Here is a 27,194-nt window from a genome sequence, read left to right as displayed (position 1 = left end):
TTGCGCAACACCCGTGGAATCAGAGGGATTGGAGGAAAGGCGTAAGCATAGATCCCGAACCATCGCATGGACAGGGCATTCCCTCTTGACCCCTGTAGAGGGTACCTGCTGGCATAATACCGGCATTTCCTGTTCTGGTAGGTCGCAAATAAATCCAACGTTGGTTTGCCCCAAGTCTGAAACACCTTGTTTAATTGCGTGTTGCCCAGCTCCCACTTGTGGCAATCCGACAAGTATCTGCTTAGTTTGTCTGCCAGGGTATTGTGCAGACCTTTGACATGTTCCGCCTTGAGAGTAATATCGTGAAGCGATAGCCATTCCCATAACTCCTGAGCCTCTTTTGATAGTGTAGCTGACCTTGTTCCTCCCTGCTTGTTTACATAAAACATGTTGGTGGTTTTGTCCGTTTGGACCAGGACTGAAGACCCCGCGATTCTGGGGAGGAACGCTTGTAGAGATAGGAAGATGGCTCTCAACTCTAGACTGTTGATGTGGCATTTCTTGTGTTTCTGAGACCATTTGCCTTGCACCTGCAAGTCTTGGATATGGCCTTCCCAGCCCTCCATGGACGCATCTGTCGTCAGGACGAAATCTGGAGGATTTTGTAAGAACGTAAGTCCTTGTTTTCGATTGTGAAGTTGTGTCCACCATTGCAGAGCATCCACAATACGTGGGGTGACTTCGATAATGTCCTCGAAGGAGCCTGTCGCTTGCTGCCATTGAAGATGTAGCTCCTCCTGTAGAGGCCGCATTTTGAGACGTGCCAACGGAATGAGATTTATGCCTGAGGAACAAATTCCCAGAAGTGAAGAAAAGAGGCGAACAGAAAGTGACTTTCTTTTGGATAGCTTTATGGCCAATGCCTGTAGACGGAGCTGCCTTTCTTGAGACAAGAATGCCTTGCATTGTATTGTGTCCAGACAAGCTCCTAGGAAAAGTAGGATTCTTTTCGGAACCAATTGAGACTTCTTTTCGTTGACAGTGAGACCTAGGGATGCAAAGAGATTGCGGCACACTGTTATGTCGCTCTGCACCTTGCATTTTGATGGACCTTTGACTAGCCAGTCGTCCAAGTACGGGAAAACCTGGATCCCTGATGAGCGCAGTGCTGCCGCTACTGGGGCCAGGCACTTTGTAAAAATCCTTGGCGCCGACTTGAGGCCAAATGGGAGAACTTTGAACTGATAATGGGACTAGCCACAGTGAAACAGAGATACTTTCGATGTTTTGGATGGACTGGTATGTGGAAGTATGCGTCTTCCATGTCCAAGGAAGCCATAAAATCTCCCTCGTTGAGGCAATTTAGAATTTCCGAAAAAATCACCATGCGGAAACCCTGCTTCTTGAGATATTTGTTGAGTTTGGGCAGGTCTAGGATCACTCGCCATTCCCCTGAATTCTTTTTTATGAGGAAAAAACGGGAATAGAAGCCTGTCTGCCTCTGATGTACTGGAACTTTTTCTATAGCGTTCTTGAGGAGCATCGAATGAACTTCCTTGAACAATAAGTGAAGACGAGGGAGAAGGGGACCCCTGGGAGGAGTTATTGGTGGTTTGGTGACAAACTCCAGGGTGTGACCATGCTGTACTAAGTACAGCACCCACTGATCGGATGTAATCCGCTGCCATTGTTCTTGAAAGGCAGATATCTTCGCGCCCACAGGGAGGGAAGGAAATAAGGTTGGCGCCCAGCTGATCTCACGGTTTTCTGTGAGTGTCTCGCCCTTGATTGTTTTTGCACTTTTGTCCACCTTGGCGAGAGAAACTAGCTGTTCTAGACTGTCGATAAGAAGACTGATAACTTTGCCGGTACTGTGGCTGATATTGTCTGCCTTGTTGGTAGTAGTTTCCTCTAGAGGAGTATCCACGTCCTCTAGCACCTCTAAAAGATCCTCTCTTGTACTGCAATGAACCTAGGGATCTTGCAGGGTCAGTATCCGTCTTGATCGCTGGAGAGCCTCGTCGATGTGTTTCCCAAATAGAGACTCTCCATCATAAGCCATGTCCAGGATCTTAAGTTGGACTTCGGGCCTAATGGTGACAGCTTTTAGCCAGCCCTGTCGTCTGAGAACTGCAGCTCCTGCCAGCTGTCTAAAGTACGTATTAGCAATATCCAAAGCGCAGTCGATGGTTTCTGCTGCTGCACGTTCCCCCTCCATTAAGATCTTGCGTGCCTCCGGTCTTTTATCCTCTGGGATTAGATTAATCAAACCAGCCATCTCGGACCACATTTGGCGATCATAGCGCCCTATAATCAGTAAAGAATCTGCAGCACTGATCGAGGCAGCAGCCATGGTGAAAAATTTCTTACCAATAAGGTCCAAACGACGACCCTCCTTATCCGGTGGTGTAGTGATAGGGGTGGCTGGGTTTTTCGATCTTTGCTGCGCGGCCTGCGAGATGACTGAATCCGGCCGCGGGTGTCCAATGAGGCATGCAGGACTAGTGAGAGGAGCGGGATACTTTTTATCAATCCATGGCAACACTGCTGGTTCTGAAGCAGGGTTTTTCATCACCTTGACACCTTCTTTCCAGATATAATCTATAATAGGAATGGCTCTTGACACGTTCCTAGTTTCTTCTTTTAAATCATGGAGGAGACATTCTGACTGTTCCGCTGTCACCGGCAACTGAAAACTAGATGCAGCTCGCTGCATGAAATTATGCAAACCACCTAGGTCTTCAGGCGGTGAGTATGAAGGTTGTGGAGTTGGTGGAAACGGCATGGGAATAACGTAGTCCTCCCATGGATCCAACGGTGGATTATTAGGTAACTATCCTTCCTAAGTGTCCGGGGTCTGCGTAGGCAAGGCAGGTTGTGGAGTTTCTGTGACCGGAGACCTGGGCGGTGGAACGTCAGGTTGAGGAACTGGAACAGCAGGTTGGGCTGGAGGCACAACCTGTTGAGGTGGAAAACGTTGTTTATAACCTGCCAGCATAGCCTGTAAATCTTGGATGAGGCTTGGTGGTAAATGACTGGCCTCCGAAACCTGAGACCTCCTCCGGTATTCTGTATGATGAGGGACTACAATGTCCTCCTGATAATAATGCCCTGAATAAGCGTCTTCTTCACCATCCTCCTGGCATTTAATGTTTAATTCTGAGGGATGGTGAGCTATTCCAAAAGCTCCCTCATTGTCATCATCCTCAAAACTCTCCTCCACGTCATCAGCATAAGTCTCTAGGAGATGAGAGGGCATAAGTGGCGAAATGTAAGATTCTTGCTGCCTCTGGTATGATACTAATTGAAAGGTCTTTGAAGAAAGCGGGGTAGATAAAGCATGTTTCACAGCTAAAGGCTTAGATGAAGTAGTATCTATTTGTCTTGATGCCACCGGTGAGAACGGTGTCACAGTTGTCGTCGACGATGTAATCGACGTCGACGTGACCGCCGTCGACGATGTAATCGACGTCGACGTGACCGCCGTCGATGGACTCTACGTCGATGGACCTTGCTTCTTCGTCGACGAGATGGTTGCCGACGGTACCGTAGATGACTTCGTCGACGAGTGCTTCTTTTAGCCACAATACAAATTCTTGTAGACAGGATAGGAGAAGTGATGGCTGTAGTGGAGATCATAGCCGTAGATGAAGAAGTAGAAGTAGGAATGGTAGTCACAGGTGAGGAGACAAAAGAGCTCTTACTCACGGTTTTCTTAGAAGATTCCTTGGTGGCTGAGGCTCCAGAGATATTAGATTGAGATCTCTGTGAAGAGCCTGAAGTGGAGTGGGAGGTTTTAACATGTTTTCTCCCCTCACTTGAACTATCCTCTTGAGATCTCGCTCTCCTACTGGAGGTAGAGGCTCTGTCTTCGTCAGTCGTAGAAGAGGATTTTAGCCACAAAAGGACTCTGGCCTCCCTATCCCTTAAAGTTTTAGAAGGGAAAGTGCGGCAGATCTTGCAGTTTTTTGCCTCATGTTTTGGATAAAGGCAATAAATGCAGTCCTTATTTTGGTCATCAACATGGACCCTTTTCTTCTCGCATAATCTACAAGGTCTAAACAAGGCCTTCTTGTCAGACATCCTGAAGCTTTGATGAAGAAACTGAGTCAAGACTCAGGGAGACTCCCTTCCAAACGACGTGCGGTGAAAATCTGAGGAGAACTGGTTCTGCAGAGAGGGTTCTAGAGGGTGCTGTGAGCTGATTGTTTGGTGCAAAGACTTTGGTCTTTTTAGCATAATGAGACAGGTAGGCTACTACAATCTAGGCCTCAGGCCTTCTCATAGGGCCTACTACTGTAATTTACTTTTGGCACTGCTTTTTTATATACCGTGGGACTCCCGCCTCGGCGACGGGGAATGATTCAGGCATGTGAATCTATGCAAGATAACCCAATACTGGATAACTAGAGAGAGTTCTAGCAGCGTTGTGAACCAGGGTTGGCGTGCCCATGTGGGAGCTACCAAGATCATTTTGAGAGAATGTTGTCTTAGCTTGGGCACTATTAGTCGTATTAGTGGGTGTGGCGGAAAAGCGTACGCAAATCTGCCTGACCAGTTCATCCATATTGCATTGCCCTTGGACAGCGGGTGTGGAAACTTGGCAGCGAATGTTGGGCATTTTGTGTTTTCATGTGTGGCGAACAGATCTATGTCTGGGTGACACCACCTGTCAAAGAATGGTAGAAGAACTTGCAGATGTAGTTCCCATTCGTGAATCTGTTGTGTCTGTCGACTTAACAGATCTGTAATCTGATCGTGAATCCCTGCAAGGTGTTCCGCTAGCAGATGTATGTTTTTGGGGATGGCCCATCTCCAAATGTTCTGTGCAAACTGGGACAGTTGCAGAGAATGTGTGCCTCCTTGTTTTTGAATGTAGTACATGGCTGTCATGTTGTCCGTCCGGATCAAGACAGCTTTGTTCTGTACATGTACTTGGAAGGACTGGAGTGCTAGGAATATTGCTAGCAGCTCTATGTGATTGATGTGGAGCACTTTTTGTTGAGTGTTCCATCTTCCCTGAGTTGTATGGTGTAGGAGATGGGCTTCCATCCTGTCAGGGATGCGTCTGTTGTAAGTACTATCTGTGGAACGGGCTAGAGGAACTGCCGCCCTCTGGACACATTTTTGGAGTTCCACCACTGCAGAGAGCGATGTGTGCGGCTGTCTAACAACACCAGGTCTGTAAGTTGTCCTTGAGCCTGGTTCCACTGATGTGCTGGACATTCCTGCAATGGGCGCATTTGCAGTCTTGCATATGGCACAATAAAAATGCAAGATGCCATCATGCCAATTAGTTGCATGAACACTCTGGCTGGGAGAGAGTGTTGGTCTTATAACCTTGTGACGAAGGCTTGAATGCTCTGTATCCTGGCTGGACTGGGATAAGCTAGAGCTGTGGACATGTTTATTGTAGCCCCTGGGTATTGATTTACATGAGAGGGCTGGAGATGCGACTTGGTGTAGTTGATTGTGAACCCCAAGTTGTGCAATGTTTGAATCATTTGAGATGTGTGTTGGACACACTGATTGAATGACTTGGCTTTTATGAGCCAATCGTCTAGGTATGGGAAGACATGGATGTGTTGCCTTCTGAGATGTGCTGTTTGAATGGTTTGTTGAGTGTGATGAACATGGAAGACATCAATTTGTTGTCTTCGGAGATGTGCTGCAAGGCACTTTGTAAACACTCTTGGTGCAGTTGTGACCCCGAATGGAAGGACTATGAACTGATAGTGTTGTCCTTTTAGTACAAACCTTAGATACTTCCTGTGAGAAGGATGTATGGGAATGTGGAAGTAGGCATCCTTGAGATCTAGTGTAGTAAGGAAATCGCCTTGTTGCAACAATGGGAGCACTTGTTGTAAAGTGATCATATGAAAATGATCTGAGTGTATATACAGATTGAGGAGCCTGAGGTCGAGAATTGGTCTTGGGTATTAAGAATTTCAGCGAGTAAACCCCTGTTCCTTGATGTTGTAATGGAACTATTTCTATTGCGTCCTTTTGAAGCAATGATAGAACCGCTTGTTTGAGCAGCGTAAGATATTCTGTAGACATTGGACGCTGTCTGGGTGGTATATGTGGAGGGGTAGCTGGAAGCTCTAGGCAGTAGCCATACTGGATAATCTGTCTTACCCACTTGTGCGTCATGATGGAATTCTAGACAGGTAGGAATTGAGTTAGTCTCCCCCCTACAGGAGTGGAATGCTGTTGGGGGAGCAGAAGGAAGTCACTGCTTTGTGGTGGGAGAGGTTCCATTGTTGTTATTACCTCGACCTCTCCCCTTGTTGTTTTTGCCTCTGTAGCCTCCTCTAAAATATCCCCTATTGGAGGATGTTTGCGTATTGTTTTTAAAGGAAGCTGAATTGTCTGTTCCAGCTTGTTTGGAGCCTCCTCTATAGAAGGAGCGACGAAAGGAGCCTCTTGTTTGTGTGGACTGCAAAACTCCCATAGATTTGGCAGTATCATTGGGCTTTTTCATCTTTTCAAGAGCTGTGTCTACAGCTGGACCAAAAAGCTGCTGTTGGTTAAATGGCTGATTTAATATGGTAGTTTGCACCTCTTCCTTAAAGCCTGAGATGCGTAGCTATGCATGGCGTCTAAGGAGGACACTAGTGTTTATGGCTCTAGACACAGTGTCTGCTGCATCAAGTGCGCACTCGATGGAAGCATAAGAAATTAGCCTACCATCTGGGATAAGGTCATTAGCTTGTGTTTTATATTAGTCAGGAAGATGTTGTAAGAGTGTTTCTAGCTGATCATAATGAGCCCTGTCCTATCTTGCGAGAACGGCTTGTGTATTAGCTATGCGCCATGCGCTACTTGCTTGGGCAGCTATTCTCTTGCCTGAAGAGTCTATCATCGATGACTCTTTTTCCGGAGGTGGCCCATCACCTGATGTTTGGGAGTTTGCTCTTTTTCTAGCGTTGGAAACGACTAATGAATCTACAGGTAGCTATCCCTTAATGTATGCAGGATCCCCAGGAGCAGCCTATATTTCTTTTCTCTTCTGGGGTTTATGATCCTAGCACGTACAGGATCGTTAAACACTTCTGGTGCATGCTTAATGACCCCTTTGATCATAGGTAACATTTGCATTGACTTTTGGGATTGTTCAAAAGTGTCAAGTAGAAAATCTGCCTCATCTGAGTGCTTTGTGACCCCATGATGGATGGCAGATCTATTGAGTAAGTTTCCAAACCCAAAATAATCTTCTGGAGAAGATGGTTTGGATGGGTCTGTATATGGGTCAAGGATATCTGGTGCATCGGGTGGAACATCTGGTGGGATTGGGTACTCCCAGTCAGGTGGATCTGGTTGGTAGTTAAAAGGGTCATTTGGGTCATTCCCTCCCCCCATAATATCATCATTATTATGAGGAGGTGCATGTTCTGGTGAAAAATGAGAAGGAGAATTTTGATGAGGTGAAGGAAGAGGATGAGGAATAGAAGGAGGTATCGGAGAAGAAAGGCACATAGGTGATGTGGCACAGTCCTTCTTTACAGGCACTGGAGTTGGAGATGGAGGTGCTGTATCTAACTTCCTCTTTCTGTCTGGCATAGTAGAAACATGTCCGGTCTTTGGGTCAATATAGATCTTTTTCTGTTTAGGATCAGGGTGAAAAAGCTGCCCCAGATACGATTTCAAGAGCTTCGGAATCTTCCTCTGGTACACCTGGACCCTCGAAGATGTACTTTTGTTCCGAAGCTGATCTCTGCATGATTTGTCGCCGGGCCCTCCGATCACGAGTAGGATTCTTAGATCGAAAGGCTGCGCAGGCTGGACAGCTGGACTCGTCGTGCTCTGGTGATAAGCACAGGTTACAGACCTTGTGATGGTCACTGTGCGGGAATTTTGCTCCACACTGGGGGCATTTCTTGAACGGCGTCCTTTCCATGAGCTGTAGGCCTCACGGCGTGGATAGGCCCCAACAGCCCGCGTCGTTGAGTCGATGGTTCTTGATGCCAAAAGTTGTTTAGAGGAGTTTAAGTAAGTTTTTGATGCGTCAAACTACTTAGAAAGTAGATTTCGAACCGGAGCGTAAGAGTAACATCCGAAACCAGTGGTGGAAAAAATACAATCTAAGGATGGAGTCGATACCCATACACACTATCGTCCAAGGGAGGAGTCACCTATCTCATCACTACAAAGACTTCTTCCAAGACGACAGCAACATGCAATCATCCGAGCCCAACACCAGGTGGCGATCTGATGCCCAGTGTGAGATCTGCAGCTCATATGCCTCGTACACATATTTACAACATGTAGTGATGCTCATGTTCTGTAAGGCGCGAAAGGTTTCTTTCTCCTTAAGACTGAAAACTATATATGAAACAGATTACGATTTTATATAACAATTTAGGTCATGGGGTGTTGTTCTGAAGGTAGGTTTACTGTATTTCTAATTGTGTTGCCATTTGCAATATAAAGGGGCTTAAAGCTCAAAATAGCAACACATCACAGTACATATCATTTGGCTACTCCAATGGCTGAGAATGGATATGGCTGCAAAGAGGGGGGAAGAAAACTACACACGATGGCACTTACTCGTCTGCAAAGCGACGGCAACATTTTTTTTTCTCCAAAATCCATGTGCAATACATGCTGAAAATGGTGACTGTCAGGTGTGTTTCAGGGTATTTACCAGTTAATTTAGATTTTGCCATGTTTCAGGTATTTAAGGCTAACTCTGATGTTAGACATAGATCGCAAAAATGCTTTATCACAGGTCTTCTCTCACTTTTGTTTCCTATTCACTACTATTGTGCACATTGTGAGAAGTTTGACCAGGTAAGCCTATATTGCCTAAGTGGCCATATAAGGAAGTACCTGCACTAGCATGGTTACCCATTGTCTCATGACCCACTAAGCAATCGCTTACCCGAAGGGTATCATAGGGTCTCCACCATAGGGAATCTCTACCTGTGGTGTGTTTTGGCAAAGTAAAAGGCTGGTGATTAGATGGAGTACTGAAGTGAGGCTCCTCTAATGTAGGGCTCAACTTCCTCCAATCACCTTCCACCATGTGGGCCTTTCTTTCCTTGACTGAGTTGCACTGTGCTCTCAGGGTCAACCTCTGGCTACCTACAGCTGGAGGCTGGGTCCTTGTTGTTGGCTTACTGGAGGGACAGGTCAGGTTTGGCTCCCTTAGGTCCCAGGTTTGGCTGTGCCAACAGAATCCATCTGGGGGAGGTTCCTAACTAAGTGTAAGGGAGATCCCTCAGGAGTTTTGGATGTTCACATAGCTAGGGCTGCTAGCTTTGGTGCCCCTAATCTGCTGACGGGGGTATTTTTGTGGACAGTGGGCCCTTTGGGGTCCACCACTGGCCTCCCTGACCTCTGCAGCCCTGGGCTGACTGAGTCAGGGTAGAGAGGGGCAGGCTACCTGCTCCAGACTGGTCCCACCTTGGAAGGGGCCACTGACATCAGGGGCTCTGCCAGGCTAGGCCTGACTACCTCTGGGGCAGTTCCTTCACAAGGGGTAGGGTCAGTTCCCTGAGGAGGCTGACTCTCACCTAATGTCTGGTGGGAGGGAGACTTTTCTTCCTCCCCAATGCTCTCTGTCTGAGTGGAGTGATCCATAGTTTCAGGCTTCACAACACTAAAATCTGCTTGAGTTTGGGCTGTGCCCATCAGAGCCCTGCCAACCTTTTCAGGGAAGTCTGCCTGAGCTTGGACTGTTACCATCACAGCCCTTCCAACCTCTTTAGGAAGGAATTCTGCTTGAGCTGGGGCTGTGGCCATCACAGCCCCACTAACCTTTTCTGGAAGGCCTACCATTCTAGAATGGGTCTCTTGTTCTACCCCAGCCTACGCTGACATCTCTAGGTCATTTCCCAGTAGACAATCTATAGGCAAGTTTGAAGACACTTCCACTCTCTTGGGGCCAGTGACACCTCCCCAGTTGAGATTAACTACTGCCCTGGGATGATCTTTCTGCACTCCATCAATGTTGGTCACCTGATAGGTGAACCCAGGTAAAAGTTGTCCTGAGGGGACTAGACTGTCAGTCACCATAGTGATGCTAGCCCCTGTATCTCTATAGGCTTCAACTTTCTGGCCATTGATGTGGGGCTTCTGCCAGTACTTGCCCAAAGTGTTGGGACAAGCAGTGAAGTTGGCAAACCCCATGCCATTTTCACAGACAAGAGCAGCTAAGTTAGGGGACCTGGTTAGGCCAGAGTCCACAGGAGTTCCCAAAGTAAACCCAGCCAAATTCTTGGGGGCACTCCCACCACCTGGGGATTACTAGTAATAGTAACAGGAGGTCTGGGAGTATTACTTGGGGGAATGTTTTCGTTATTGTTGGCCCTGGGGCAACTGCTGTCAGTCTTCCAGTGGCCAGGCTGTTTACAGTCATGGCAATAAGGTTTCTTAGGGTTAGAGGAAGTTTTCTCGGACCCACCCCCACCATTGGAGTTTTGGGGCCCTGTGGAGGACTTGTCTTTCGATTTATCCCCACCTTTCTCTTGAGGCTTGGTAGAATCTTTCTTCTGGTCACCACCCTGATTTTTAGGCCTAATCCTGGTTCTGACCCATTAGTCTGCCCTCTTACCCAATTCTTGGGGAGATGTCAGATCTGGGTCCACCAGGTGCTGGTGTAGAAGCTGGTTTTGACAATTACTAAGGATCTGCTCCCTCATAATCAAGTTATACAATCCTGTATAGTCATGTACTTTGCTGCCCAATAACCAGCCCTCCAGAGCCTTAGTAGCACAATCTACAAAATCAGTCCGGTCCTGAGTCTGTCTTCTGGGTATCCCTGAACATCAAACTGTACTGTTCAGTGGTTAAGCCAAACCCATTAATCAGAGCAATCTTCTGGACTTTGTAGTTATTAGCATCCTTATCACAAACTGTGAGGAGCGTATCTCTACCTTTTTCTGAAAAAGAGAGCCACAAGATTGCTGCCCACTGACGTTGGGGAACCTGCTGTACTTTGCAGGCCCTCTCCAAAGCAGTTATCCATTTGTGATGTCATCCCCATCTTTGTAGGGGGGCATAATCTTACTCAGGTGTCTATTGTCATAGGGCCTGTTTTTATCCTTAGGGATATTGCTGCCACCAGTGAGTTCTGACCCACTCAACTTGTTTTCTCTAGCAAAAGCAAGTGTTTCTTTAGCTAGGGCAAGTTCCTCTCTCTCTATTCTGAGATTGACCCCCCTCATCCTAGCCTGGTGTTCTCTCCTCTGAGGGGGAAGTCATTCCCCTCTGAGAACCCCTTGAAGCATTGGAGTCAAGAGATTCACCTGAGTGAGATCTATTCCTCCTATACCTCTGATTAAGCCCACTTGAAGGCCTGAATGGGGCTATCCCATTCTCAGCCCCCAATTGGCTTAGGTTAGCCTGGCTAAGTCTTCTGACTGGTACCTGGCTGTCTACCTCTTCCCCAGAATCTTCATCAACCTCATCCTCCTCATCTTCTATGATTGGGGGGGTCAGTATCATCATCTGTTGAGGGTAGGACCTCATCTGCATTCCCTGTAGGGCCTGAACCAGAGGCCTTTAGAACTTCAGATTCCTCTAGGAGTTCTATCAGTTGCTGAAGGGTAGAGTTAGACCCTTGATTCAGCTTTCTTGTGGTACACAAGTGCCTCAGTTCCCTGAAGCGGAGTATATCAAATTTGGAGGGTGCCCTGGGAGGGTCACTCACCACAGGTAGAGATCAATTTTGTTCACCTGTGCCAGACAAGATCTAGTGAGGTGAAGGTGTGCGCACCTACCTACACTAAGTGTTTTCCTACTGAACCTCCCTAGGAGTTGTAGTCAGGGTGTGCTAAGCCCTTTGGTCTACAACAACTAAGTTCAGTAGAACTTAAGTATTCTAAGTCTTGTTATATGTACCTATAGGTACCTATGTGATCTTTCAAATGATATCCTAAGATTACAATTGGTAAAACAACAGCAAGCTCTTATCCCAACCGCTGCACACCAATGTGAGAAGTTGGCCTGATATGTGATGTCCACTATTCTAGTGGGCACCCTGTATCAGTCCAAACAACCCTTATGGTGATGGTTGTAAAGTCAACCTTATAGACCAGCTATCCTAGAGGTAACATGGACAAAGACAAAGCAGTCTTAGGCTAAAACTTCAGTGGGCAAAGTCAAAGTCAAAAGCCAAAGTGGGCATGTAAAGCCAGCTGTTTTACCATATGTAACCCCTTGAATACAAAATGAAAGGACACCACACAGGATATATATAAAATATATATGTGTTTATTTCTAAACAACCCCTCTGAGCTCTTTATGAGATCAGAGGCACAAGCACATAACAAGATACTTAACTATCATACAATAAGTTGCACAAAATAGAGTAGAGCCCTAGGGGCACTTCAAACCATATATTAAAATAGTGGTATAAGAACCACGCCACAAACAAATGATAGGCCTAGGGCATCGCTGGGGCTACACTATACCCCCACACACTCCCCAACACTACTATAAGCTAAATGAGGCTGCCAATATACAACCCTAAAACGTTGAAGTTTGAGTTTGTGTGCAATCTTACCTGGCCAATTCTTTGAGCTTCTTATGCATTTTACAGTGGATTTTCCACTGCCACTTGCCTTCTGGAGAGCTCAATTCTTCAAGGAACTTGAGGAAATTGTTCAACTTGTCTGTTGTAAAGGAAATAAAACATTATTTTCTCCCTCTTGGGATAGGAAATTTAGCTTATGTATAAAACAATGAGTACACTGCCTTACCATAACAAAACAGTGTTTAACCACAAAGAGTGTTCTCTTAAACAATTATAGTCCCTATGACACTCCAATGTAGCAATTTATCCTAAAAGAAGAGATAATGAAAGCTCTAACCAGTCATCCAAAACCAGAATCAATATGCAAATTTGAAAGAAAAGTTAACAGGTCTTATGCTCTCCTAATAGTAAAGAGTTTTAAAACAATGAAAAAACTACCACTGCAAGACCTACAAACAATCAGCTGTTTCAACAAAACAACAAAGGGAACCCGGACTCCGTGAATCACAGCTGAAGTCAGAAGGTTCATAATGCCTTCTATGTTTTCAGGATGCAAACATTCTGACATGTGGAGCTCAAAGTGTATAGCAGTTATTGGAGAAAAGGGGAGCAATACCCACTGGAACTTGAAAGAGCTAACAAACGGTACAAGGAAATGCAGAAGATAGTGCATTAGGATAATGAGTTACTATGAACTTATACAACTTTTCACACACGTTTCTGTACTTAATTAGGAGGACTGAAGCTTACACTGATTCAATGCACTTTTTGCAAGTTTTAAGATGCACTTCTGTGCAGAGATTAGACACCTTTCTCCCAGAAAGCATTGTTTAAATTAAAGAAAATGTACAATGGAGTAAGTGATAACATGCTCTACTCTCTATTGTAGGATTTAGGCCCATCTTACAAATGTTTTGTGAATCCCTAACCAGTCGCAAACATGTTTGCCAACGCAGAAACTCCACATCGCAACGTATCAGGACAAGAAATAAGTAGTTTGGAAAGACTGCAAAAACCCTCCAACCAAACAGAAAAGGAACCACAAAAAATGAAAAGAGACAACAATTGCCAAACTGTGATCACTTAATTGCAATTTATTAATGCAATGTAAGAAACATTTGCAATTTGTCAATATTACCCAAAAAGGGATTTTGCACCTGTTAAATATTACCAAGTGTAAGCAGGGGATAAATATGGGCAAATCATAAAAGATGGGCCAGAAAACAAATCTGTTTCTCAAAAATACGTGCACTTAATGACACTGTAAGGCAAATGAGGAGGCAATTTTCAGTGTTAGGGCACAATATTTGACAAAAGAGAAGGCGACGTGCATCAAATATAGGCTGAACTGGCATTTGATTTTGAACTCATAGCAGATTTGGATGTTGTAGGGCAACACCCAGAAGTGAGCAATTCCTACATGTGTGGAGGTCCTCTGATCACTGAATCTACTGCCTTCAGGTTGTTACCAAGGAAAGGTTGACATAGCTTTTATAACATTCAACAATTTTCTCTGGTGATAGGTGGCACAGACTGGACGCACATCCTTATCTGTCCAGCTACTGTGACAAAAATCCAGTACTGCAATCTGAAACATCAACACCCAGTAAATATTCAAGGTTGTATATAATGAAGAGTGAATTAATGCAGACATGGTGGCACGTTACCCTATGAGTACACACCTGACAAACTACATGTTCAGAAACTGTGAGCTTTACCGCTTAGGAGAATGTAGGAGGCCGCATTATATTAGATAATATGATTTCATGTGACATTATTCAACAACAGCCATTAGAAAGTAAACAGTGCATGTTCCAAATAACGTTGCCTCCTGAGACCGTATGCGAATGTTGTTAAACCAAGTTAGAAAACATAGTAGTACACACACACATAGAAGGGCTGTAGTTTAACATTCATTTGGCTTTCAGACCAAGCAGATTCAGATAATTTCACAAGAGTGGGGGGCGCTCCGCAGTTTGCAAAATCATGGATTGTTTTGCAATGCTACATAACATAGATGCCAATAAAGACTTCACACCGATACAGAAAACAATTCCTCACATGAGGACAAAGACTGCTGGACACCCCATCCATTTAGCTAAGGAAGACTACACAGGGCAGACATATTAACCAGTCACTTCTAAGTTCAGATCACGCCGCAATGCATTAAAAATGAAAACAAAAATACACATGACGTGTTAGCTGGATTAACAACAGTTCTTTTGTTGCCTACAGACAACAAAATTCAAAATTATTAGCGTGCAAATAAAAACACTATGTAGTAGTACAAAAGCCAATACAAACAAGCATTTGCAATGCAATAGGTCTCGCAATTGCGAGAGTTTGAGCTTTTGACATTAATGACAATGCTTTTTAGTTATTTGTTGGTTTTTAAAACATAAATAAAAGGCATTATCATTTACAATGCCAGTAGCTCAAACTCTAGCAAATGAGACCTATTGCATTGCAAATGCTTGTTGTAACATCTGACCGGTCATATACAACAGCCCTTTTCTACAGTAGGGAAATGCCAGATTACTTTGACTTGTCCAGTGAAGTCCGTCACCTTTCCACTAAGGTGCAAAATAAAATATCCTCTCTTGACAGATAGTAGTTAAGCATCGCCACCTTAAACCTGGCTTACCAAGTTACAAGTTTGACAAGACAATCGCACTCATTTGAAGAAAGTGACATCAGTCCACTGCATTTCGAAAGATAAGCAAAGCATGAACTGATAGATCACTAGCTTAGTACACAGCTACAAACATCTGTGAGTGGGCTTAAGGGCATACAAATGTTTACGGCATTTTAAAGACGCCCCAGCCTTTCATTCTTCAAAGATCGATAAAATCCGTAGGGGGTCTTGGGTGAATGAAACGGTAAAAACAGGGGGCTGCATAACCAACTCACGCAGAATAAGGTACTACAACGTGCGATGTGACCCAATGATTGTCTGCAATTAACGTTGTCATCCTTCAACTCCGAAAGAACATATTGTGCTTATAAATGATCATCGCGGATATGCCTAAAACTATACAATGTGTAATGAGGCTTTTGCAGCATGGAAAAAACAGACATACGGCAATTTCAGTTGCTACCAGTACCAGAATTTATAGCCCACTGCTGAAGCCAGTGCATTGCTTTACTAAGATCCAGGAGAGCGTGCCCACTACAAATACTTCACTTTTACAATACCACCTTGATCAGGGGGTCTTCTCATCTAAATAAATTACTAAAAACAGAGCTACGTTCGTTTGTCATAGCCGAGAACAAGTGGGCTAGCTGAGGGCCGGCTGGAAATCCCGTTCAACAAGAAGCGAACGGAAGCAGCACGCGGCGTCCAAGCTCCCACTCACCTTAACATTCAGGTCCTGGTGCTCGTCCACACGTCCCTGAGGAGCTCAGGGTGCGCACAGGAAGACATGTCTCAAGTATAGTGTAAGACTGGGTCCTGTGAAACAAACAAGTACCGGTGAGAACCGTCCTCTGAGCTTTAAAGGAGCTGCTGAGCTCGCATGTTTCAAGCTCAGGCCGCTTCCTCCTTCGTCTCCGCCCGGTCACGCAGGCTGACGTTGAAATACCAATGAAGCTCTTTTTTACCGGTGGGTTCTTCAGAGGTCACCTGATGGCTAGTCACGTAACAGCAGCCAGTGACTAAAACTGGATGACCATGAATGAGCAGGCTGCCTTAGCCGATCTCCACCCTTCTGAGCCTACAGCTGCGTTCCATGCACGCCGAGTGTCTCTCGTCACATGCACCAATGGGTTTCTGGCCCTACAGGCGCTTTGCGCATCTCACTCTTTTTGCTTGCAAGGCGAGTTGTGATGAAAACAGACAGCTGACCAGCCATTCTGCACAACACGTGAGAGTAGCTTACCTGCCAACATTTGAAAAACACTTCGGCTGCCCACGCCGATATTTGGATTGCCTTGCCGCCTGCCTGTCTGAACACGGGCCGCCGCGCTGCCCGCGGCGACCCGGAAGCTCTTGGCCGGCCGGCCAATCCACTCGCGGCCGACCGAAAGTCCCGCCTCCTGAGGTCCGGGAGAAGGCCTGCCGGCGCATGGAGCGCCCTGCCGGTCCTGGGTAGCCCGGGTCACCAGGAGGGGGCCCGGGGAGAAGGAGGAGTGTGGCGCCTGTTGCGGGGCTCCTCTGACCCGAGGGAGCCCCGATCCAGAAGAGGAGACGCGCCGTGAGGAGCAGAGCGCGAGAGGAGCCCCGCCGGAAGAGAGCAGCCGGTGAGTGGGGCCCAGGGCTGATGTGAAGTTAGAGTCCCCCGTAGGGGACTCCGTGCCTGCCTGTGTGTATGCCTGGGGGGGAGGGGGAAGGGGGGGGGAGTGTGTGCGCGTGTGCGTGTGTGCGCGAGGGAATGTGTGTGCGCATGCGTGACTGTGTGTAATTGAGAGAGAATGCGAGGCAGGGGATGTGCACGGCGACGTGCTCGCCCTCGAGGAGGAATCTGAGACAGCGAAGCACGTGGGCGATCGCTGTCTCACATTCCCCCAGGCACGCCAGCAAAAGATGAGCTATGGCCTGATAGTCAGAGCAGACGTGGAGTCGTTGTCGCGCTCCAGATACCATAGGTAAACCACATGCGGGTCCGTCACCGACATGGGGAGGTAACAGGAACCGCACATTTGAACCCTGAAGTCTTCCTAAAGAACATGTTATGCTAAAAATATTTATACATGACTTCCTAGACACAGAAAAAAGTATTGACAAAAGGTTGAAAAATCCTGTCAAAAAGGGACAGAGGGTAGCTCTCTTAATGGATCAGCGATTGACTGGTGCGGAACAAAGAGAACTGATGTCAGCACGCTGAAGATGTGCCTATATAGGTGACGCAGATGTCACTTCATGGACGGACAAAGCCACGCGGAACTGACCAAAGCCACCTACCAAACAGGGGTATTGCTTGAAAAAAAATCTTACGGATCCAGTCTGATGCCTGGTAAATTCAAAGTTAAGGAATATGTGGCTAGAAGTCTCTATCAGATAGTACAATGTTAGGATTCCATATTGGGACTAGTGGGATCAGAGGTGGAATTACTCTTTTAAGACCCTCCATGAAGGCCGTAATGACAGGAATTCTGAAAAGGGAAAAGTGTTCACCTGTTCTGAAGATAAGCAGCTACACCCACTAGATGTAACCTTAAGGATGTGAAAGATAAAACACAAGGTCATAGATGATGCAGCTAGCAAACAATTGGTTGTACACTGACTGCTAGAGGACCAATATGTCTGGAACAACAACAGTCAACAAATCCTTTCCACTTGGACTCTTAACAGGCACTAGTAGTAGGGCTGCACGCCTCTTTAAGGATGTCAGTGCAATTCGGGTGGTACATTATGGTAACTGAACTCTAGGACTACAGGTACCAGATTTCAAGGCTGAGAGACTTGGGATCTGGATGCCTGATTTTTCCATGTTTCTGCCTGATCAGGTCCGGCCTGTTGAGGAGTCTCTCTTATGGAACTACTGAGAGTTCTAGGAGGGTGGCGAACCATGGTTGGCTTGTCCAGGTAGGAGCCACTAGCAAGAGGGTGAGAGATGTCTGCCGGAGCTTGTGAACCACAAAGGGACGTAGTGGGAGAGGAGGAAAAGCATAAGTAAAGATCCCTGACCAACTCATCCATAGTGCATTGCCCATGGACTGTGGCTCTGGAAACCTGGACGCAAAGTTTGAGCATTTGGCGTTTTCTGCTGTGGCAAAGAGGTCTATGTCCGGTAGTCCCCAACACTACAAATACTTGAGAAGGACTGGAGAGTGGAGTTTCCACTTGTGGATTTGTTGCCACATCCTGCTGAGGTCAGCAAAGTTGTTGTATACTTCCGGCAAGTATTCCGCTAGCACATGGATCTTGTGTTTGAGTGACCACCTGAAAATGCTCTGGGCTAAGTGAGAAAGCTGCATGGGTTTGGTGCCCCCTTGCTTCTGGAGATAATACATTTTGTCTGTTTTGAGAAGGACCACTAAGCCAATTGTAGGAAAGCGTCCCCCTTTGAAATGGTCACCCACACTTTTTGCCCACGTACTGATGCTTTTTGACTGAAAGTGCATTGGGTCCCTGCTAACCAGGCCAGAGTGCCAGTCCGCTTCCCATAAAATAAGGTATTTGTTCAATTGTTAAACCAATAGGCAATGACATTAACACCTCTGTAAGTTCCTAGTAAATAATATCCCAGGTACCAGGACAGGAGGAAAAATTAGTAGTCAGAAGGCACGTTCACCCTTGGACTACTCACACCCCTAAGGTCGACAAACTTAATTGAACAACAAAGAAGGGTTCCACCATTTTGTTTTTAGTGAAACTAGGAACTCTGGGTCATGTTTTTGCCCACTCTCCGCTGTGAGAAAGTGCCATCTTTCTTGCATTGGTATGCCCCCACTTTTTGCTGAACTGCTGATGTGCTTTGACTGAGTGTGCCCTGGGCTCCTGCCAACCAGGTGCCCAGGGCTTGTGTTCCTTCCCTAAAGCTGTGTTGAAACCTAAACCCAATTGGCATCTCTGGCCACCTGTCAGCCCCTAGTAAATGGTTCCCTAGGTACACAGGGCATGGTGACCAGAGAAGACCCCTAAGGGCTGCAGCACTTATTGTGCCACCCTTAGGGGGCCCTGTAACCGGACACCCACACACTGCCTTTGCAGGCTGAGTGTCTAAGTACAGAACTAAACAGAGAGTCGACATGTTATTGTTAATCGATATTTGTATAGCTCTGAATCACCGACCGGTCTCTCAGCGCTAGACATGACATCCCTGTGTGCCATGCCCACAAACCCATTGCCCTATGTCAGTGGTGTGGGCACAGGTGCATGAGCTCTGTGCCGCTACAGTACCCAGGGCCATTCCTGGGCACTGTAAGTGCAGTGGTGCCATTAAGACTACATGGTGCTGGTAGGTTGTCATCACGAACTCCACAGCACCATAATGGCTACATTGAAGACTGACAAGTTTGATATCAAACTTCCCAGCACATTGAACCCACACTGATGCCAGTGTGGGATTTAATGTGAAATGCACCACAGAGGGCATCTTAGAGATGCCCCCTGAAACCTAACCTACAATCCACGTCTGGACTGAGTGGCTGCCTAGGCTGCCACACAGCAGACATGTTGCTGAACCCCTGGGTGGAGAGCCCCCTGCTCTCCTGGGCTTGCAACAATGCACATCCTGGACGAGGTGCTAGGTCTCTTCCCCCAGGATGGGCAGGGAGACGCTTCAAAGGCCTGCCGCCTTTGTGAGCTTCTCTAGGCCACTTGCTGTACTCAGCAACTGGCCCCCACCAGTTCTGACACCTACTCTGGCGGGATGACTGGCGGGAAACCCTACTTTAGGAAGGGGGGTGTGCCAGCCTGTGCCAACCCCACCCCTCAGGTGGGAGAGGCGAGGTGAAGCACGACCCCGGGCTCCGGCCATCTTGAAGGTGGAGAGCCCTGCCCAATCACAGCTAGGCTCCTGCCCCCTTCCCACAGGAGAGGAGCAGGCTAGGGGGTGTACCCACCCCAGGACAGTGACCTATTGGTCCCTGTGGTTCCCCTACCTGTAACGCCCCTAACATTAGGTGTTAGGGGCACCCTCAACCTTCCTTCCTCCGATCCCGATAAGAAAAACAAGAAAGAAGATCAAGAAGAAGTAGACCTGCTGTGCAGCTACTAACAAAAGGACAACACCAACTGACTTGGTCCCAGCCCTACCGGCCTGTCAATCCTGGAACCTGCTCCTGCTAAATTCCGGCGACTCCTGCGGACAGCAACCTTGGAAGACCCGGAGGACCTGCCTGCCTTGACCCTCTGAAAGGCTGGGACTCCCATAAGCAGAGGCTCTGCTTCAACAGCAACACACTGGTGCCAGCCAGGAACCGCGAATCCAGCCCACTCTGCACCAGCCGAGCCTGGCCCGTGCCTGAGTAAACCGTGACCACGAGGACGTCCTCCCAGTGACTGGGACCCGAAGTCCAGTGCCCAAAGACCCTCAGACGACGCCTGCAGTCTCAGAACCAGGGACCCCTCCAACCGCGGCCAGCTGAGGGTAAGATTTCCCGATACCAAAGGACACCCCTGCACCCGGCGCCCTGCAGCTCCCTGTGCCTTCCTTTAGGGTACCTACCTCTTCTCCAAGATCCCAACTTACCTCTCTAAGTGGTGGTCGCACCTGAATAATCTCCGTCCTCGAGTCTGTAGCCTTTGTTCACTTATTAACTTTCCTATTGGATAACATTGAGCGACCGAAGGTTCAAAAGCACCCTACACCCAGCCGCCCGAGTGCCGCTAGAAGTGCAACCACTACCCTACTCTACTTTCCCACTTGCCCTGAGTAAGTGACCAGGAGCTCAGCTCCCACAGCCGCGTTGCCTGCCGGCTTGCAGCCACCAACTACAGGCCCCCCACCCTCCATTGGATTGCATTGGGCCTACTCTCTCTGCATCCGGCTGCACCTGTGCAGCTGAGGTTGTAACTACTGTACCTTTCCGACCCTGGAGTCTATGCCCTGAACCTTAACTTCACCAGTCGAGTACTCACTTGCAAACCGATAACTCACTTCCTTCCATAGGATAACATTGACTGGTTTGACTCGAAAAATCTTTCAAGTGTGAAGATTTGAAACTTTAAAATATTCATCTAAAAACAGCCGAATAACGAATTCCGAAGTACTCAACTGTGATCAAGAGAGAAGTCAGTACTGTACTTTTTAGCCAAGTACTGAACCGCAAAAGTAATCACAACCGTGTTTACTAGTAACCTGCATTTTCTCCATAGGAAACCATTGACTGCTTTTCTGTGAAATTTCTTCTATTTTTGCAAACTTCAAATATTCCTGAAGATGACCTCCCACTGGTATTATATGGTTGGGGGGGAAGTAGAGGTAAGTCAGGGCTTAGTGGCGGTGGCAGCTCCTGTGGGGGAGTTACCTTTACCTCTCCCTCTCATTGGTCCCCCTATAGGAACCTCAAAAATAGCCTCTGGGACAGACTGTGGTCGCTGGTATGATGTGGAGGTTTCTGGAGGTAGTTTGGGAAGCTCCACAGTAGGATGTGTGGCAGAAGGAGCTGCAAGGGGTAGGGGTTTGAAGGGCTCCCATTGCTTTAGCAGTTTCATGTGTCCTTAATCTTTTCCAATAATGTGTTAACCTGCAGTCTGATCAGATGTTACCCATTAAAGGGCAGGTTGAGAAATTTTTGTTGGGCCTCCAGTTTGAAAACGGAGACAGGCAGCCATGCATGCCTAAGTAAAAGGACACTAGAGTTGATCACTCTAGCAGCAGTATCCACAGCATCTAGGGCACAGTGGATGGTGGTGTTGGAGATCTGGTTCCTTTCAGACATGATCTCATAGCTCCTTTACCTGTGCTTCTCTGGGATATACTGGAAGAGTGCCTCTATTTCATCCAAATGGGAATGGTCATTCCTAAACAGCAGCTTAATGGAACTGGAAATCAGCCAAAGATTGACAGATTGGGTAGCAACCCTCTTACCAGCAGCATCTATTCGCTTACTCTCTTTATCAGGTGGAGGAGCATCACCAGTGTTGGCCCTTTTACAGGCAGTAGCAACTACTAGAGAGTCGAGTGGAAGCTGTCCCCGAATGTAGAGAGAGTTAGTTGGGGAACCCTTATATATTTTTTTAACCTTGGTGTAATGACTCTCATGCCTACTGGGTTGTGAAAGATGTCTTCAGTGTGACAGAGCACATCTTTAAGCATGGGGAGATACTGAGCGAGACAGTGATTGGAGGAAAGGGTCTCAAAAAAGGAAATTCTCCTTTAATGTACCAGTATGAAGATCCACTTTGTGAAAAGAGGCAGCCCTACCAATAAGATATTGGTAGGAGGTGGTATCATCAGGTGGGCAGGGTAAAGGTCAGGATCTGTATTTTCTGATGGTTCAGTGTCGTAAGTGTCCCAGGGATCACCCTGCGGTGGGATGTCAAATGTATCCCCTTGTCCCTGTCCACCCAGGCCAGAATGAGGTGAACCCTGACGTGTAAATGGCATAGGGTTGCCTGGAGAAGTAGGTAGGGAGGTTGAGTGTTGTGCAGTGGGCAGAGGTGGAGGAATAGTGACAGCCAAAGGGCTTGTAGCCTTACCCTGATCCTGGAGGGAGAGTGAGTATCCGGCCCTTGTATAGATGGATCATAATATGTTTTTGGAAGGCGTCAATCGCTTCTTGCAAACTGTGAAGAATTGGTTTGGCAGTCCGTGATCCGTGACAAGAGTTGCTGGCCAGCATGATGGACTCCGTTCCAATGACGATTTTTGCTTCTACGTCAAGGTTGTGGCTCAGGTGGTTAGCTGAGGCGGGTGCTGGCGGTGCCAAAGTAGTCAGTCTCAATGGTTTCTTAGGTGCTGAGCTGGGCCTGGGAGTTACGTCCGAAGATGTTGGACGATGTAGGCCATGGCCCGAAGGCAGCAGTGGCCTGGTAGTCTGTCTCTGATGTTCCAGAGTAGGTGGCCAACACTTTGCGAAGGGTTGTTCAGTGTGGGATCAGTGGTGAGGGGAGGGGGGATGTGTGAGACCGTACTCACGCCTAGCTGTACTGGTAGAAGACCTTTGATTTCCAACTCGGCGCTGTCGTCGGGGATAAGGTCCCTTCATCTGCGGCCGATGCTTGTGCATGGTGTTCCCCCTCGATGTCCTCTGTGCCAAACACATCTAGGATGTCGTCTTTTCTCCTCGGGGACATTTCAAGCCAGACGGTTGCATAGTGTTTTCATCGAAAGGAAGGAGCAGCAGGCGTCGCAAGCAGTCTCGGTGTGCTTGGGGAAGAGACATATATTACAGACATGATGATTGGTCTGAGGGCTTATCGTGTGACAGTGAGGACAATAGCAAAGGTCTGTAACATCTCTTTGTGAACATGGAGGGGGATATACGACTGAAAAAATGCCCCGAAGGGCAAAGGCAGATTGTAAGGAAATACAAATGCAATCGATAACAATACTGACAAAGGGTACTAACTGTGTACGGAGAAACAGTGCACCATGACGGTGTTGAACCGGAACACATGTCTGCATCTGACGGCGGAAGAAAGTGATCCGAGAATGGAGTTCATGAAATGCACATTACGAGAAAGAGGCGGAGTCACAATACCTCGTGACTCCAAAGACTTTCTCCGAAGACAAACAACTTGTACACATCAGAGCCCAACACTAGAGGGCAGAATTATGCACAGCATATGTATCTACAGCTACACATGTCTCAAACATATTGTTACAGCTCTTCTTTGCCGATAGGTGGAGTTGAATGCACCTCCTCTCAAGACGATACCTAAGTGAAACGGCAACAGAGCCATAAAATTTCATCCTGGCACAGAGAATCAATTCTACATCCAGTGTCAAGTGCAATAAACTACGTTGGAACCTTATCAATTTCAGAAGTCTGTGACTATTCTTCAGAAGGGGGGCAGGGGTGAGTCGATGAGGAAACTGCCAGTAGACGAGTGTCTACCAGAAAGATTTTTACCGAAAACAAGTAACTTTTTTCAGCTGATGTAGCCTTCTACCTGCATATTCCTCACCTTTTGAATAGATACTACTAGTGTACCCTCTACTAGGTGGTGGGCCTGAAAGAGCAGTCAGACAAGGAAATCGTGCAAAAGGGAATGAGGGAATTGGCCATCCCTTCTCACTACAGAGTGAAAGCAATAGTGCCCTGCAAAAGTGTGAAGGAAAGCCTTTATATTGCTGTGTTTCGAATCTCAGACATGGTAACACCCTAGGCTACTGAAGATGCTGAAGACTTAACTCTGGGGAAAAGAGCAGAGACTCTCTCTGGTGGTTGATTGTTAGCAAATGTGTAACAGATTTTAATGTAGAGAACGATTTAGTGTGACAAGGTCCTCTTATGGTACGCCTTTCAATTCCAGTTTTCTAAATACACAACTAAGAGTTGGTAATTAGTCTTGATCTCCTTCGTCTGATCAATGTAAAAACTGACCGTTCTATGAGAGTCCAGCTGATTTAGTCTTTCTTCCTCCTTTTCAAGATGGGGTTTATCTGGTTAAAAACAGGTAAAGGGTGAGCAAACACACATTGCCTGCAACTTGCTGAATTAACATGCTGAACTGATAGCCCCAGTTTTCAGGATGAACTGGCAACTGTGTAGGGGTTCAAAAGAGGGTCCCATTAAGAAAACCAAACCAGATTTAAGTACCACTGTAGAATGACAAAGGGTAAAATATAAAAGGTTGATCAGGGAAGGCAGAGGAATGTCGGGAAAGCTGGTAACCTTTAATTGTGCCCAGTGAAGTAGCTTGCTGGGCTAGAGAAAAAGAAAACCTAATACATGAGAGATGTACTTCCAAATATTGTATGTTTTTATTCGCACATTGTTGCATAATGAGCTACTCAAATGGTATGAAGACATTCGATTTCTTGAATTAGAGTGTAGAAATGTAAAGCACAAGTTACTACTTGTGTAACGATATATCTGTAAGAGACATTAGTTAGTGATAGATTCCTTACCTTATCCCCAGAATATCCCCAGGCGTCAGACTGGATCCGGAAACTTTTGCGTAGCAGTACCCTTGCGCGTCGGTAGGCGTCGTCTGCGGCTCCGCGTGTGTTGACGTTGTTGGAGTACTTAGACGCCGCCTCCGCGTGCTGACGTCAGTTCTTAGACACAGCTTTTCCACGCCAGAAACGCAGAGCTATGCCAAAAACCAACACCGGTGCCATGAAACTAGGGCCCTAAAAGGGGATGACCTTAACCCTAGATATCGGTTCGCAGAACGGGGAGGATGGGTGGGTCGGTAAGGAATCTATCACTAACTAATGTCTCTTACAGATATATCGTTACACAAGTAGTAACTTGTGCATCTGAAAGAGACATGTTAGTGATAGATTCCTTACCTTAGAATAGATACCCCAGCAATACCAACCCCGTGGTGGTGGGTCTGCGAACCAATAATCACACCAGAAAGTCCTGGAGGACGGAACGGCCAAAAAAGCCATCCCTCCGGACTGGACTGTCCAGGCAATAGTGTCTTGCAAACGTGTGCAGCGAGGCCCATGTAGCCGCCTGGCAAATGTCCTGCAAGGGCACACCTCGGCCCAAAGCAGTCGTAGTCGCTGTGGCTCGAGTGGAATGAGCCCTCAGCCCAACAGGGGGTTCCTGCTTTGCCAAGGAGTAACCCGCCTGAATACACAAGATGATCCACCGCGAGATGGTTCGCTTGTGCACCGCTTTCCCCTTCTTAGCGCCCAAGTAACCAAGAAAGAGTTGGTCATCCACCCGGAACTGGCGTGTGCGGTCCAAATAGAACGAGAGAACACGTTTTGGGTACAGATGGTGGAGCCTCTCTTCCTCTCTCGAGGGATGCGGAGGCGGAAAGAAGGTAGGCAAGGTGATAGATTGCCCAATGTGGAAGGCCGTGACTACCTTGGGTAGGAAAGAGGGCCTTGTCCGCAACACAACTTTGTCCAGATGGACTGAAAGGAAAGGAGGCTTAAAGGATAGAGCTTGGAGTTCACTCACTCTCCTGGCAGAGGTGATGGCTACCAGGAAGGCTGTCTTCAAAGTGAGAAGGCAAAGAGGACAGTTGTGAAGTGGCTCAAAGGGAACGCATATCAGAAAAGTTAGAACCAAGTTCAAGTCCCACTGAGGCATCACAAAGGGAACAGGAGGGAATGTATGCGTGATGCCTTTCAGGAATCGATTAACGATAGGGTACTTGAACAAAGAAGGTTGATCAGGCAGCCTCAAAAAGGCTGAAAGAGCAGAAAGGTAGCCCTTGATAGTGCCCAGAGCAGAGCCCTGGTGGGCAAGAGAAAGAAGAAAGAGAAGAACCTCAGAAAGAGGGGCATTGAGGGGATCCACAGCCTTTGCTGTGCACCATGCCACAAATCTGTTCCACCTGCAGGCGTATACCGACTTTGTGGAGGGACGCCTGGCTGCCAGAATGATGTTACAAACTTCAGGAGGCAAGTCAAATGGCCTCAACTGTCGCCGCTCAATCTCCAAGCATGGAGGTGGAGACGGGACAGGTTCGGGTGGAGGACCCTCCCATGCTGCTGCGACAAAAGGTCCTCCTGAAGAGGCAGACGAACAGGGGGATCAACTGACATACTGAGTAGCTCGGGATAGCAGTACCTTCGTGCCCAGTCCGGAGCCACAAGGATGACTCGTGCCCGGTCGCGATTGATCTTCTTCAGCACTCTGGGCAGAAGTGGTATAGGCGGAAAGGCGTACAACAGACCGCAACTCCACTCGCGACGAAAAGCGTCTCCGAGCGAGTGCCGCCTTGGAAATTCCAACGCGCAGAACTGATGACATTGCGCGTTCTCTTCAGTGGCGAATAGATCTAACCAAGGCTCTCCCCACTGCAGAAAGAGACCTTACGCCACGTCCGAGTTCAGACGCCATTCGTGATCCATCATGCACCGACGGCTGAGTTCGTCCGCCCTGGCGTTCGGAGAACCTGCCAGGTGCTGAACCACCAGAGTCACGCCCTAATGTTCCAGCCATTGCCAGAGGTGCAGAGCCTCTTGGCAGAGGGTCCACGACCCCACCCCGCCCTGTTTGTTGCAGTACCACATGGCGATGGTGTTGTCCGTGAACACCTGCACTACACTACCCCGGACAGAGGAGAGGAATGCCTTCAGTGCTAAACGAATCGCCCGCAGCTCCAAAAGGTTGATATGGAGCCGGGACTCCGCCGGAGACCAGAGGCCTCTGATCTCCGCCTCTCCCATGTGGCCTCCCCAGCCCTGGAGGGACGCGTCCGTCACAACTACGTGCTCTGGTTGGGGAAGGGAGAGGGATCTGCCGCTGA

The 27,194-nt window shown here is 47.5% G+C and overlaps 1 protein-coding gene across 4 annotated transcripts in view; it reads right to left on the bottom strand.

Annotated features, from left to right (window-relative positions):
* TASOR (transcription activation suppressor) overlaps positions 1 to 27,194 on the bottom strand; it is a 939,357-nt gene that overhangs the window by 86,835 nt on the left and 825,328 nt on the right. For all 4 annotated transcript variants that reach the window (XM_086939126.1, XM_086939124.1, XM_086939127.1 and 1 more), the window contains one exon: positions 12,452 to 12,560. In XM_086939126.1, the coding sequence (XP_086795252.1) occupies positions 12,452 to 12,560 (109 nt within the window). The remainder of the gene's footprint in view (positions 1 to 12,451; positions 12,561 to 27,194) is intronic.

The sequence above is a fragment of the Lissotriton vulgaris genome, chromosome 9 (assembly GCF_964263255.1).
Source record: "Lissotriton vulgaris chromosome 9, aLisVul1.2, whole genome shotgun sequence".
In the NCBI taxonomy this organism is placed as follows: domain Eukaryota; kingdom Metazoa; phylum Chordata; class Amphibia; order Caudata; family Salamandridae; genus Lissotriton; species Lissotriton vulgaris.
Note: the sequence above shows the minus strand (reverse complement) of the source record. Positions and strands in the feature narration are given on the sequence as shown.